The sequence below is a fragment of the Sphaeroforma arctica genome (assembly GCF_001186125.1).
Source record: "Sphaeroforma arctica JP610 unplaced genomic scaffold supercont1.836, whole genome shotgun sequence".
NCBI lineage: Eukaryota > Ichthyosporea > Ichthyophonida > Sphaeroforma > Sphaeroforma arctica.
Window position 1 is genome coordinate 1 of NW_014039722.1, and position 14,010 is coordinate 14,010.

A 14,010-nucleotide genomic window follows, 5' to 3' on the forward strand; every position below is an offset into this window, starting at 1 on the left:
TATAATAAACATAGAAATATATATATACATATATCTATAATATAATATAATATATATATATTAATGTATATGTACATTAAAACTTATACATATATATATATAGCGTGAGAGCGACTACGCATCTCAAGCAGATGAATATATACATACTCGTTCAAAAGCTGCTCATTATAGTACATTGTAACATTTTCACGTATCCGCAAAGCTCATAGGTGAGACGCTTAATACGACTGTATCACATAATAATGCCTTTAAAACATGATATTGCCTACGACACTTACAGCCGCGCATAGTGGAAAAAAACACACCACCCCGTCATGCAAACAAACACCTCAAAATAGTCAGATATGTCTCAAATAACACATATGCAAGTATTTTGTTTCTAACCTTTTTTCCTTGGGTACACACTCCGGATGATATTCTTCATACCTTGAAGTCGCCAATAATTTGCCGACTGAAGGCTCCTGCGGGTGATGGAACGCTGGGTTCGAGTACAATTATCTGGAATCCAATATTCTCGGCCACAGGTGCCATCATACGGCTCAATTGGCCACCGCCCAATACACCTACCACTCGGTGTGCATCTTGTTGCGTAGCCATGGTGCAGCAAAGATAGAGGTACACTGTGTTCTGGGACTACGGCTCTCGACTGCTGTACTTCGTACGTCCACTGTTTAAGTATTGTTTGACTATGATTCTGATGGCCAGTGTTTTATACTTTCAATCTGTGGCAGAAAGCCTCGTGTATTCGTTTATTAGCGAATAATCTCTCCCATAAAAAAAGTCATAAATTTTAATCAGATAAAGAAACTCGGGTATAATTACGTATGTACATAGTTGGCAATAGTTGTGTACTACTGTCCATACAACTTTATACTCGAATCCAAACGTTTTCCCCGAGAAATACAAAGTATAGAGTGTTGAAGAGTGACTGCTAATCATTCTCCAAGATCGTGAAGCCATATATCACCCTACTAACAATTTTTTAGTCTCTATCGAGAGCCCTGACCTTACCAGAAAAATGCCGACCCTTCATCTTTACGATCACTGTCCCTATTGCATCCGAGTGGAGCTGGCCTTAGGATTGATGGTGTGTTGTCTTGCCCGTTCTCATTTGTCAATATAATCATACATATCTTTCCAGTTATGTGTGGTATTTTAGGGCGCAGATCATACTGGTTCTTGCGTAGGATACAGAGATTCAAATAATTCTAGACAAAATAGGACTGCGCGTGAATTTACAGGTCCCAGGATATGTATCTATGTATTTATGCGTTTCTATATATATATATATGTGTGTGTCTGTGTCTGTGTCTGTGTCTGTGTCTGTGTGTGTCTGTGTGTCTGTGTCTGTGTTTGTGTTTGTGCATGTATGTATGTATGTATGTATGTATATATGTGTGTGTGTGTGTGTGTGTGTGTAAGTATACACATATATATAAATTTGTAATGTATATATATATATGTATAATATATATATATATATATATATATATATATGTTTATATATTTTTACATATATATATATATATATATATATATATATATATATATATCTATATATATATATCTATATATATCTATATATTTATATACACATATATATATATATATATATATATATATATATATCATTAATATAAATATATGTATGTTTGTATGTATATACGTATATATATGTGTGTGTGTGTATATGTATTTATATTTGTATGTATATAAATGTGCGTATGTGCTTGTATATATATATATGTGTGTGTGTGTGTCTCTATGTTTCTATGTATCTATGTCTTTATCTAATTTTTATTTGGCTCTTTATCTATTAATATACATATATAAATGTATCTATGTATTTATATGTATAAATATATATATATTTATATATAAATATATATATGTATCTATGTATGTATATGTAGATATGCATATATACATATATATGTATATGATAATATATATATAATAATATATATATCCATATCTGTATCCTCACCAACATAAGGATCTATTTGTTAATTTATATATATATGTGTGTGTGTGTGTGTGTGTGTTTGTATGCATGTATGCAAGTATATATATATATATATGTGTGTATATATCTTCTATACATATATCTGTATATACATATATATTTATATATATATATGTGTGTGTATATATCTTCTATACACATATCTGTATATACATATTTATTTATATATATATATATTATTAGATCATGCCATATTGTATCATATTATGTCTATATATATACATTTCTTCATATATATATATATGTGTGTGTGTGTGTGTGTATATATATATGTATATATATATATATATATATATATATGTAGTGTGTGTGTATGTGTGTATAATATTTTATGTGTTTTGTGTTTGCGAATTTTTGTGTTGTGTGCGGTGCTTGTGTTTGGCTTCTGTCGTTTTAAAATAGGTATGTTTTTATACTTGTAATTATCGTATATTTATTTGTATTTATTAAATACATGTATATTTGTTTACATATATATGCATATACCTAAATTTATATATATTTATTTGTATTTATTATATACATGTATATGTGTTTACATGTATATGCATATACCTAAATTTATATATATATATATATGTTTGTGTGTGTGTGTGTATGTATTTGTATCTGTATCCGTATACGATCTATGTATGTATGTACGTATGTGTGTATGTATATATATCTATCTATATATATATGTGTGTATTTATATATGCATATATATATATATATGCGTGTTTGTATGTATGTATATATATATTTATATAGATATATATATATGTATGTATATATACATATCGTTAATTTTGATCTTTATCTTTATATATTTATGTATGTACATATTATCTATAGGAGATTTTTTTTTAAATTTTATTTGAACGTTATTCGGGAGCTACTTTTGATCATGTACGACTCTCTTCGTCTAAGTATAGGGTATCAAGTATGATCGCGTTCTGTATGGCTATGGAGATATGACTGGGCCAACCAAGCTGGTAGGTAAGAAAATGCTACCCATCTGGGAAGACGATGCGGGCAAGTTCCACGTAGAGTCTATGGACATCGTTTCGCTTCTACAGAGTTATGCCACTGCTGAGGTAATGATTACGTAATCAAGAAAAATATTACAAATATATATATATATATATATATACGAATATGTTTCTGATTTGAATGCATATTCAAATTTGTATATTGCAGTTCAGAATCGAATTTTGTCTCCCGTATTACTTTTCTCAAACTGTTATATATATATATTTGGTTTGGGGTATTTTTTGCATCCTCATTAGAACCTTTTCAAGCCAGCAAGTAATCGGGCCGACTTGAAGGAGTGGTGGTCGCGCTTCACACCTGTATACTCGGGTATGTCGAGCTTCTGCACTTGATATCAGTGATATTCGCAATATTTGCTCCTTACACTTCTCACTGAACCAGCTACTATCAGGGTGTGATAATTTACATTGTAACAGTACTCACTCATTCCAAAACTAGATGTCATAGATTCCAAGCCTCTCTATTACTTATTTACATGAATAGGTAAACAGCTTTGATTATGATAATTTCCTCAATGGATGTAGGACGGGTGCTTGTGAACACGCGAACATGTCATGCTGATAACAATGTTTATGTTTCATTTGCAGGTTTGACTCGACCAAGGTTCCCAAGATTACCTGTGAAGGATTTTGCCGAGAAAGCTGATGTGGACTACCACCGCAGTAAATACGACAAGCAGAACGTCGATCTAAATATTGAAATGTCCAAGACATCCGAATACATCAAGGCGATGTCGGCGCTATTGGAAGAATTTAGTGAGAAAATTTTGTATTCGACGTATGTATTTGTCAGGGTCAATTGTGATGTCCATTCGTATCTGAAACTGATGTTCGTGTGCGTGCACTATTGCACTTTCAATTAATTTCTTTTCTAAATTCAATCCGAGTATACATTGTAAGTTAACATCCGTCGCGACCTCTGCTTACTGACGAATTCTTGATATTCTTTAATAACCATTTGACTTTGACAGCGAGTGCATGACTGAAGGCGGTGTATCACTCGACGATATCATATATTGTAAGTAAAATATTGTTCGAACATCCCACGTGATGTCTAAAACGCATTATTGTCATCGGTTCCGTGCTTGGACTGTAGAGTTGTGATGATACTTTAAATTTTAAAGCTAATGATGTACTGATTAAATGTCGTTTTTCTGAACCGGGTATGTACGAAGCGTACGTCCAGGTTGTTGCTTCAGATGTCGGTTGCGCATGTGATCATGCATTGGTCAAAACAACGAACTATGCCACCTTTCATACACCTCTAAAAAATATCGAGTGGCATTTGCGTTTGGGCTTATGTCTTGCATGACCGCTTATTGTCGAAATTGTAAGATCAGAAGACAATAATTAGTGCTGATCGCTATTAGGTATCCTATCATCACCCATACAGTGCCCTGGTTCCGGAATCTCACTGTTGTCAAAGGCCTCGAGTATCCGACGAAGCTTGAGCAATACACGTCTGCTGTATGTGCTAAGGCCAATGTTGAACTTTACAAACAGTACAAGATGTAAGAAGCATTTTTTTCATATTGAGAAAATAAACCTAAGGCTTGCCACGGCACAGATCCGCAATGCTCTCATCAGTCTGGGTACACCAATATAGTCGATCATGAGACAGAATCTGTTTAGCTCCTTTAACTGACTTGTACGAGACGAGCATACAAAATGAAGATGGAATATGTCGTTTGCACCAATATAAAGGTTTGTGATAGAAGTGCACAAAGCGACGAAGGGGACGCTCGAACCACATATAGTTGTCGTTGTAGTCAGGAATCCTCTGTGGGATTTATTTGAAAATTTAGGAGTTAAACCTAGTTTTAGACGATCAGGGTTTCAGACGAATCTTGAATGTTTTTAGACACATGTAAGAGGCCCCAGACCCAAATGCTGATCTAAAACCCTGATCGGTACACACTAAGTTTACAGATTCTGATATTATAAACTAAAAAAACCTAAATTAAAATAACACTAATAACCTTGACTGGGTGAACACTAATAACCCCGTCTGGGTGTATTCCGACTACATCTCCCCCGGAGTACCGAACTACTCCCGGGTAAACTCATGAACTCCCCGGAGTACCGAACTACTCCGAGGCAGGCTTATGAACAGAACCAAATGTGACAGACAAACACATGTGGATAAATATTAATGCGCAGTAGTCGGTGGCCTCTACCGCCACTATATATGTTGCGCACAGTAGACAGTTTCAAGGTGAAGTGTGAATGCACAGCGCTACTTACATTGTCAGTAACGCAGGTTACTCGCTAGTACCTGATCCTTAACGCTTATATTTTCTTTACAGTTTTGTGTTGTTCATTTAGTTCCCTAGTACTAATAGTGCCGACTATTCTATCTGTGCCCGTCACGTTACGAAGCCCTTAAAGGTCAATTTATGCACGTCACGCTTGCTCACTTAGAAGCCCGCATAACTCCTCGCGGCTAGACGGCAGCTGCTCCAGAACATCGAGAGCAGGTCCACTCAGCTCTCATAAAGATAATGTTTGGGTCGAGACTGTGGAACCTCGTAGGACGTGACCTCCCTCCTGAGTGCACATCTTACACCTAGCACATCTTGAGAATTGTTGCTCATAAGTCACCATTACACCGCTTCCTGCATGAGACGAATTCTCATACCAGACGGAAGTTCTAGCTGAGATAGCCGTACTTGAGAAGATGTCTATTGTATCCTTTGACTCGTACCTTTCAGCTACTCTCCATACTCTACATTTTTTACAATATCTTTACTTAGATAAGTCAGATAGAGACAGAGCCCACTGACAGTGAGAAACGAAAAGTGAGCAGAAAGAGGACAAACGAGTGCCTCGCACAATTCATTTTATTGAGCCTTAAGAAACTTATAATACATAAGAAGAAGTAGTGACGACGGGTCACGACGAGAATAGGCGATAATACCAGGAGTCCGAGGAGACACGAACCGTGGACAGAAGAAACTGGGTGCAAGAAGTAGGTAAGAAGTGCCCACCAGACTCCACGGTGTAACAACTAGGAGGCAGATTCAGCTGACAGAAGAGGAGAGAACTGGAAAGAGGACAAGAAGCAGACGAGAAGCTGTCTCACGTTTTCCACTGCCACTGGACAAGAATACGGTAGATTTTTGGAAGGTTCCAAGAAGCTCTTAAATTAGGAAGAGGAGAAACAACCAAAACCTATCAAGGTGATATAATTATCAATGTTGGGCTATAGAAATTGGGAAAGTAGTATCACCAGTGATTTCGAACATATCCCACAAAATAGTGACAGCAATAGTATTATAATAAGCAATAGCCCGAGAGGTAGAACACATTGGTACAGATATCAATAGAACAACCTAAACATCATCCCTAGAGGCAGCATATTGTTAAGAATATCGTTATAGCAGCTAAACTTATCAGAAGGGAAAACATATATATCTACGGCACAAGTGAACAAGCTATTTAGCATCGAACTCGAGTGAAGCATAAAATGAGATCACTGAATGAACGAAGAAGCAACCAATACTACAACAAGACATTACAAACCCTTTAAGGCTACAAAACTAAGCATCACATGTCAGTTACGAAGATAGCGTTAATAAGAGTGATAATAAAAAGTTGTAAGTGTTCCATAACTCAAAAACGAGAGTGATTGGGAGGTGAATAAATGTACAGGGCAATTCACTCAGAAGAAACATTGACCACCCAATAAGGAAACTTATCATTATTATCTTAGAAGGAATCACATACTAAGATCAGTGTCGTGAGTACACGCTAGATAACTGTATCTCAACGTTCTCCCTCCATAGAGAGGGAGACATTCTTTTATTAGTAATCGTAAGAATCATGACTCCTCTAATTAATGAGTCATGTGCCGATTTCATAATCACAGATGACTTTCTAATTGATGAGTCATGTGCTGATTCTATTAATCGGCCAAACTAAGTTTATCAGATCCCTCTGATAAACTTTAATAAACTCTAATAAACCTAAGTTTAACCCTACCTGGTGTATTCCGACCACAACCCCCTCCCCCCCCCCCCCCCAAACCTGAAGCACTATAGAATAGAAGTGTGCCAGTTTTAGAGATCATAAGGAAAACCCCTAGTAAGTTGGTTACTGGGATTTGTCCTCTGAGAGCTAGAGCGACTACAACGCCCCCAAGCTGAAACACTATGAGTGTGCGAGCTTAAAAGATTGAAGAAATGCCCTGAAAGCAGTTGCGTGCTGGCATTTATCCTCTGAGAGCTGGAGCAGTGTGCTGGTATTCATCCTCTGGGAGCTAGAGGGCTCGAAATACACGGCTCGAGCGCACCGTCAAAACTAATAGTCATGTTACTAATATAAAGGTTAGATCTGTGCACGTTGGCGTTTACATGTCCGTGTCTGCGAGGTCTTATGGTAGGCCGCGATGTCGTTGACATCGTCAAATGTCGCCGCTGTTTCCCACGTAGGGTCCCCTTTGCGCCATCTCAGCAAATATTCCAACTTCCCAGAATCATCATTCGTACGGTGTGTAATAATGTGGCGAAACTCGACTCCTCCTTCCGCCCACAACTCATCGTTAAGCGGTGGGTCTATGCTGCGATGTACTAACCGGAGGAGTTATTTCTGGTTTGTCTTTGAATTCCAGAGGGGCGTATGTCTTTATTAGCCAACTCATAGCGCTGGCCGACCCTAGCCTTGACCACATATGAGCCAAACAGCGGCCGCATCGCCTTAGTCGTTCTACCCTCAGACCGCACCATCACCACGTCTCCTTCGTCGATATATACTAAGTCGTGAGCGTGCAAGCGGTCAAACGTCTTCGTCAGTTTACCCGTGTACTTCACAGTAATGTGGTGGAGTGCTGGAAGGATAGTATCCTGCAACTAGTCCAACCGTTGAGCCCAGGTGTCATTCGTAATCGGCTGGGTGTCAGGTAACTCATTAGTAAAATCGGCAAACGGAACGTGAACCAAAACACGCGCTGAACGGTGCACTCTTATGACGGTGAGATATACGAAGATTCTGATAGAGCATTGTAAAAGGGGGGCGTTCGTCCCACCGTAGGGGTACTGCTTCACAGCACTGTCTAATGGACCGCGTGATCTCCTTATGACATCGTTCGGCAGCGCCCAGTACTTGGGGTCGGTATGGCGGCGACACCTTATGTAGGATGCCTACTTCCTGAACCAGAAGTTCCACTATCTTGTTGGTAATTTTGTTTCCCATGTCTGTCTCGATTATCCGTGGGAAGCCATGCTCGCCAAAAATCGCTATCAGTGTCTGGGCCGTCGTCTCTTTCGTCTTGTCAGGTGTTGCTCGAAGCATTGAGTAGCCTGTAGCGATATCCAGGACATGGAGGATGTAATTGTTCTTCCTCCGGGATTCGAGTGGCATCGGAATGTAATCGACTTGTATGTGATTCCACGGATAGCGTGCGTCAATGCTGATCATCGGATGAAAACCTTTACGTAGCGTGTCTTGACCCAGACATGTACCACATTGTCGTTTGACTTCCGTTGCCAATTCGAGTGCACCTGGCCACACATTGGCTGAACTGTGTTTGCCGCTCCATGGTGGACTTGTTCGTGGTGAGCTTGCGTGAGTTGTGTACGGCGCTGTCGTTCTTCCGGTGTTGCTTGCTTAGACGCTGGTTGACCCTCTGCCTCTGCCATTGCCACCGACATCGTCCGTGCTGTATCTAAACACAAGACGTACGCAGTGTGTCGTGATTCTGCATACCCTAGTCGTTGTGAAAATATTGGATCTAGCTTGTACCCGTTTGATGGACCCACTCGTGCGATCATTGTGTGACCCCATAATGTCTTACCACAAGCGTATTTAACATACTTTAAGAACGTATGTGGCGTACGTGGAACCAGCACTGGTTCTGATTGTAGTTAAACAAGTCAAACCACGGCGCTCTTGGAACCCGCGGTAAGCATACGGTTGCACTTGCGCCGTCGGCTCCTATTTTTGGGTTCATCCACCCGTCTACCTTAGACCAGTCGTAGGCAAACGCTCATTCCCCGTCATCCTTCGTCGAAAATTGAGGTAGTTGAGCATTGGTTGGGTCTGTAAATATATTCTATGTCATTCGGATCGAATTGTTGCTGCACTTGTTCAAAGTAACTAGGAAATAATTGCCAACAATATGTATACAATATTTCAGGTTCGTCCCTCTCCGCTGTTTCCTCGTGTACTCTGCTCAACATGTCTGGTAACACAATATAAGTGATATGGTGAAGTTGAACGGTGCGATGATGTGGTGCCATCTCTGTAACATCGGATTAAGTTTACCTGAGCATTCATATATACCAAGGCCTTGTGACCTGTGAAGACTTCAAAACCGTTGCACATCAAGGTGCTCCCTGAAATGTGTAATGTAGTAAGTTACGCTCAAATAACTGTATCTGAACGTTCTCCTTGAGTAGTCAGGGAGACGTTGCGTCTTTATTGGATTATTGAACATAACTAGGGGACTCTATGAGTCATGTGTTCAGTCTTCGAACACAAACTAGGTTTATCAGATTCTATGATCTGATAACCACAAACTAAGTTTATCAGATCCTATGATCTGATGAATACAAACTAGGTTTATCAGATCCTATGATCTGATAAATCTGGTTAAACTAGGTTTATCCTCCTGTATGGGTAATACGACCACAGTAAGCCCATACATCAAAGCTAGTAACTCCTTCATTGGTGTAGCGTAGTTCTGTCGCGCATGGTTCAATGTCTTACTAAAGAACATTATGTAGTGTTTCTTTCCGTTGACTCGTTGGAATAATGCTCTCCCCAAACCGTAATCACTGTAGAGTTTGAGAGTAGCTTATAGGATACGACCAGAAGAAACAATGGACCTCTTCTCAAGTGCGAATCCTACAGCTAGGTAAAAGTCTTAGGCTGAAGGACTCGCATTAAGTCTTTATTCGTGTTTAGTATTTTCTACACTAGACTCAATATTTACTAAAGTGTTTTTCTCTCACGCGGGACTCCCGGTATCATCTACCGGTAATCCCGCTATATTTCTGATCACTCTATCATCAGAAAAATTAGATCCTAGATCCAAAACATTGATAATCTGGCCCCTAGATGCTACAGCCCCCCAACTTTATACTTCTCAGCCTGCGTAGGAGTAAAAAGTAACATCTTATAAGACTAGATTATCTAGAGGTTGGTGTTTTTGTACAGGGAATAACTTGTCCCTTAGGGGGCATAATATGAAAAACCTGCCACCATTATCCATTCTAACATATTACTTATTATATTAATTTGTACTAAATAACAGGAGTACTCTACCACGCTCATCGGAGTCAGTCTTGACCTGTGCTCTCAGTTGATCTCAACTTGGCTTAGGAAAACGCATCTCAACGGTGGCTCTCAACCGAGTCTTTGGCCCTTACCCCTCTGGTGTGTGGGCAGAGCATGCTTCAAGGGGAAAAAAGTGGGAGTGTCCTTTGGTGTCAGTGAAACTTGGCTAAGTTCCCCGCCTCGTGCGCTGCCTGTTGCTCGCTGATCGTTCATCAGTGCTGGTTGCTGTTAACTCCTTCGGCCTGGATTGTCTTCGCTTGCGTTGTTTACGCTGTCGGTATATCGTAAGAATATCTGGATCTGCGATGTCTGATTCATGTGTCCAGGTGCGCTCTCCATCTGTCCATTGCAGTAGGCAATCCTGGGTTCCTCCGCCTCTTGTGGATTCTCTGTGGTCTAGTATCGAAGAGAATTGAGTCTCTTCTGATGGTTGGACTTGATTGTTGGTAGTGAAATCTCCGGATTCACTAGCCTTTTTGACTAAACCAATTAGCTCATCATTGACTGAGTTGGGATACTCGGGGGCTCTAGTTCCATCAAGGTTACGGACGAAAATACGGTGCCCTCTTTGCTTGCTATCTTGTATAGTCCTCCATATGGTGCTGTCATTTTATTCATTTCACCTAGGTAACGAACCATCACAATGTCTCCTTCTTGGAAGTGTACATACTTTTTTTTGGTATTTGCGATCACTTTTCTTGATATTCGGGGGCTCTAGTTCCATCAAGGTAACGGACGAAAATCCGGTACCCTCTTTGCTTGCTATCTTGTATAGTCCTCCATATGGTGCTGTCATTTTATTCATTTCACCTAGGTAACGAACCATCACAATGTTTCCTTCTTGGAAGTGTACATACTTTTTTTGGTATTTGCGATCACTTTTCTTGATATTGTGCCAAATTGACGTCTAGTTGCCCCATGGGGCGTTACACTAGTCGCAAAAATAGTCTCCATACTTTGACTCAACGCGGGAACAACCTGCCATACATATTCTGGGGACGCACCACAGGCAATAGAGTATGAGACACGTGTCAACATCATTGAACAGAACCACAACTTGGGACATTACACTCCTGAAGAAACGGTACAAAAGTTGCAAGCAGATGGACATGATTGGCCTGAAATTCAACAACATGTACACTTGTTCATTGACGGATGCATACCATGTCTCAAAAATAAGATACACAAAAAGAGATCTCACCCCTCACAATCAATAACAACCGCATATCCAAGCGACAGAGTCCAAGTGGACACCATAGGTCCACTATTAGACTCCAACGGAGGACACACATATGTGTTAGTATGGCTGGATGTATACTCATCATACGTCATTTTACATCCATGGTGGACAAATTAGCAGCTACCATTGCACGCACGCTGGTACCAATCATGTGTGAACGTGGATTCCCACAAATTATAGTTACTGAATATGTTAGCGATATACTTGCAAAAGTTGTTGAACAAGCGCCAATGCAACACCTAGTCTCTCGGCCGTATCAACCTAAAGTCTTAGGCGCGAACGAACAATCACATAGAGACCTCATACCCCTGCTACGGAAATTCGTTAAACAGAATCCAGGTAACTGGTGTTCACGACTTCCATTCGTACAGATGGGCCATAATCTGCGTACATTCAGAAGACACAAGTTACCGCGCTTCAATGTGTATTTTGGTCGCAAACAGAATCAACTCACGGACTACAATGAGCCAGTGACCGCACCCAGTACAACAGTATCTGGAGAAGAGCGACTGCAAAATTTAGAAGAAGCCATCAGGCCACAACTAGGTAATAATGTTGCACAGTATCAAGAGAAAATGCGCGCAGCATACGATCGAAAATACCAAAAGAAGTATGTAAACTTCCAGGAAGGGGGCCATGCTTCTTTTACAATATATTTACATGTGTGTGTATCTGTTGCTCGCATCACCGCTTCATGCATGGCCTTGTCATGGTTCGCCATCAAGATGAAATGAACAAGTTGGCAGACCATACAAAATAGTATGCAGGGAGAGCAACGGGTATTTTGTCTGTATGAAATCTCGGACGAAAGCGTAGGATATACATCTAGAGAAGCATCTATAGAATCGGGAGCAAATAACTATAAGGGAAACAGACAGCATAGCAATAAGCACTAAGACCAGCACCCTAAACTAAGCACCCCAGACTAGGGAGTTACTACGAGAAAAGTAAAACGTCCCGTAGAGAATCGTGAAATCTCCTTGTGGATGCATAGCTTTCTAATATCATACATAGCCTTCCTATGTCATATACAATAAGGACGACTTGATACATGGTTTAGAAAAAGACATACACCGAAGATCCAACCCACTGAGTCCCAGAACACATAGAGGACGCAGCTTGATCGATCAAAGGTTAACTACACACAATTCCAAGGAATCAAACGACTCAAACATACAATCACGAGGCAATCAGACTCAAGAAGTGATTAGGGAATTTAGGGTTTAGGATTACAAATAATACGTGTTAACTAAACACAATTATAGGTAGTGAAGTTTCTAATACTAAGAACTTCAAGATCATACCCGAACATACAATCACGAGTCAATCAGACTCAAGAGGTTCTAGGGGACGTAGGGTTAAGAATTACAAATAATACGTATCAACTAAACAATAATATAGGAATTCAAGCTTTCGAATATTAAAGATTTAAAAGATCTTGCACAATAGGAAGGAGCAATTCAAAATTACTGCACAAATACATCTGATGAACATCAAATCGCACACCAGCAACACATTCATACAATACAGACACAGTCTAATACATATCGCTTGCACCACTGACACAAAAACAATAACACGAACAGACCAAATAACTGAAACCAATCTGATCAGGTACAAACCATGCCAGAAGAAAGATCTAAAATATTGGGGACAGAATTCAAAATCACTTGTAGTGAAAACACACATCAGATAAAGAGACAATATAGATGCATCAGAACATAGCATATACTCGCATAAGGGCAACATATGATCAAACAGATCAAACAACCAAGCAAATAAAAGGTTCACTCTGATCAGGTACAAATCATACCTAGAAGATCACGAGAGATTGAGATTATATTTGAAACTCAAAATCACGAACAAGCAACATAATACACACCACACACTGCACAAGCACATTGAGAGTGATCGCACACACGACACAGTCTGGAATGCACAAAACGTACAAGGTGTAGAAACTTGAACAAACAGTTCGGTACATACGCCACATTCACTAGGACCGAACATCAACGGTTGACGCCACCAGAACCGAACTTTCCAGCGTGACGTCACTAGGACCGAACATCTCATTGAGATCACACATGAGGAATTAATTTCTCATACGACGGAATAAGCACAGGTGACGTCACACGTGACGAAATAAGCATGACTAACAAACACCATTTTCACCCTTCATAAATACAGGGGACAAAGCAACAAGCTACCGAGCCATACAGCAAGGTCAACACTTCCCGCGGAAGTGCAGCAAAGCATTATTACTCTAGACGGGGGGATGGGGGGGGGGGGGTGGATGAAGCGCGCGCTTTCGCACAAAACATAACCAGAGTCCTTATTAATAATCCACTAACACCCAGAAAATGCCAGCTGCAACCAGAGCAGGCGTGTACGGTGGGGGATAAGGGAGTGAAGGCGCGGATGATGTGGGTGTCAGCCCA

At 39.9% G+C, this 14,010-nt stretch overlaps 1 protein-coding gene across 1 annotated transcript; it reads left to right on the forward strand.

The window, feature by feature from the left end:
• The first annotated feature begins 812 nt into the window (after positions 1–812).
• Positions 813–4,778, forward strand: SARC_08834 (hypothetical protein). The gene is made up of 6 exons (XM_014297166.1): positions 813–1,087; positions 2,941–3,102; positions 3,295–3,367; positions 3,646–3,835; positions 4,029–4,075; positions 4,451–4,778. The coding sequence occupies exons 1-6, from the start codon at positions 1,019–1,021 to the stop codon at positions 4,570–4,572; spliced, it is 663 nt and encodes a 220-aa protein (XP_014152641.1). The 5' UTR covers positions 813–1,018; the 3' UTR covers positions 4,573–4,778.
• Positions 4,779–14,010: the final 9,232 nt, after the last annotated feature.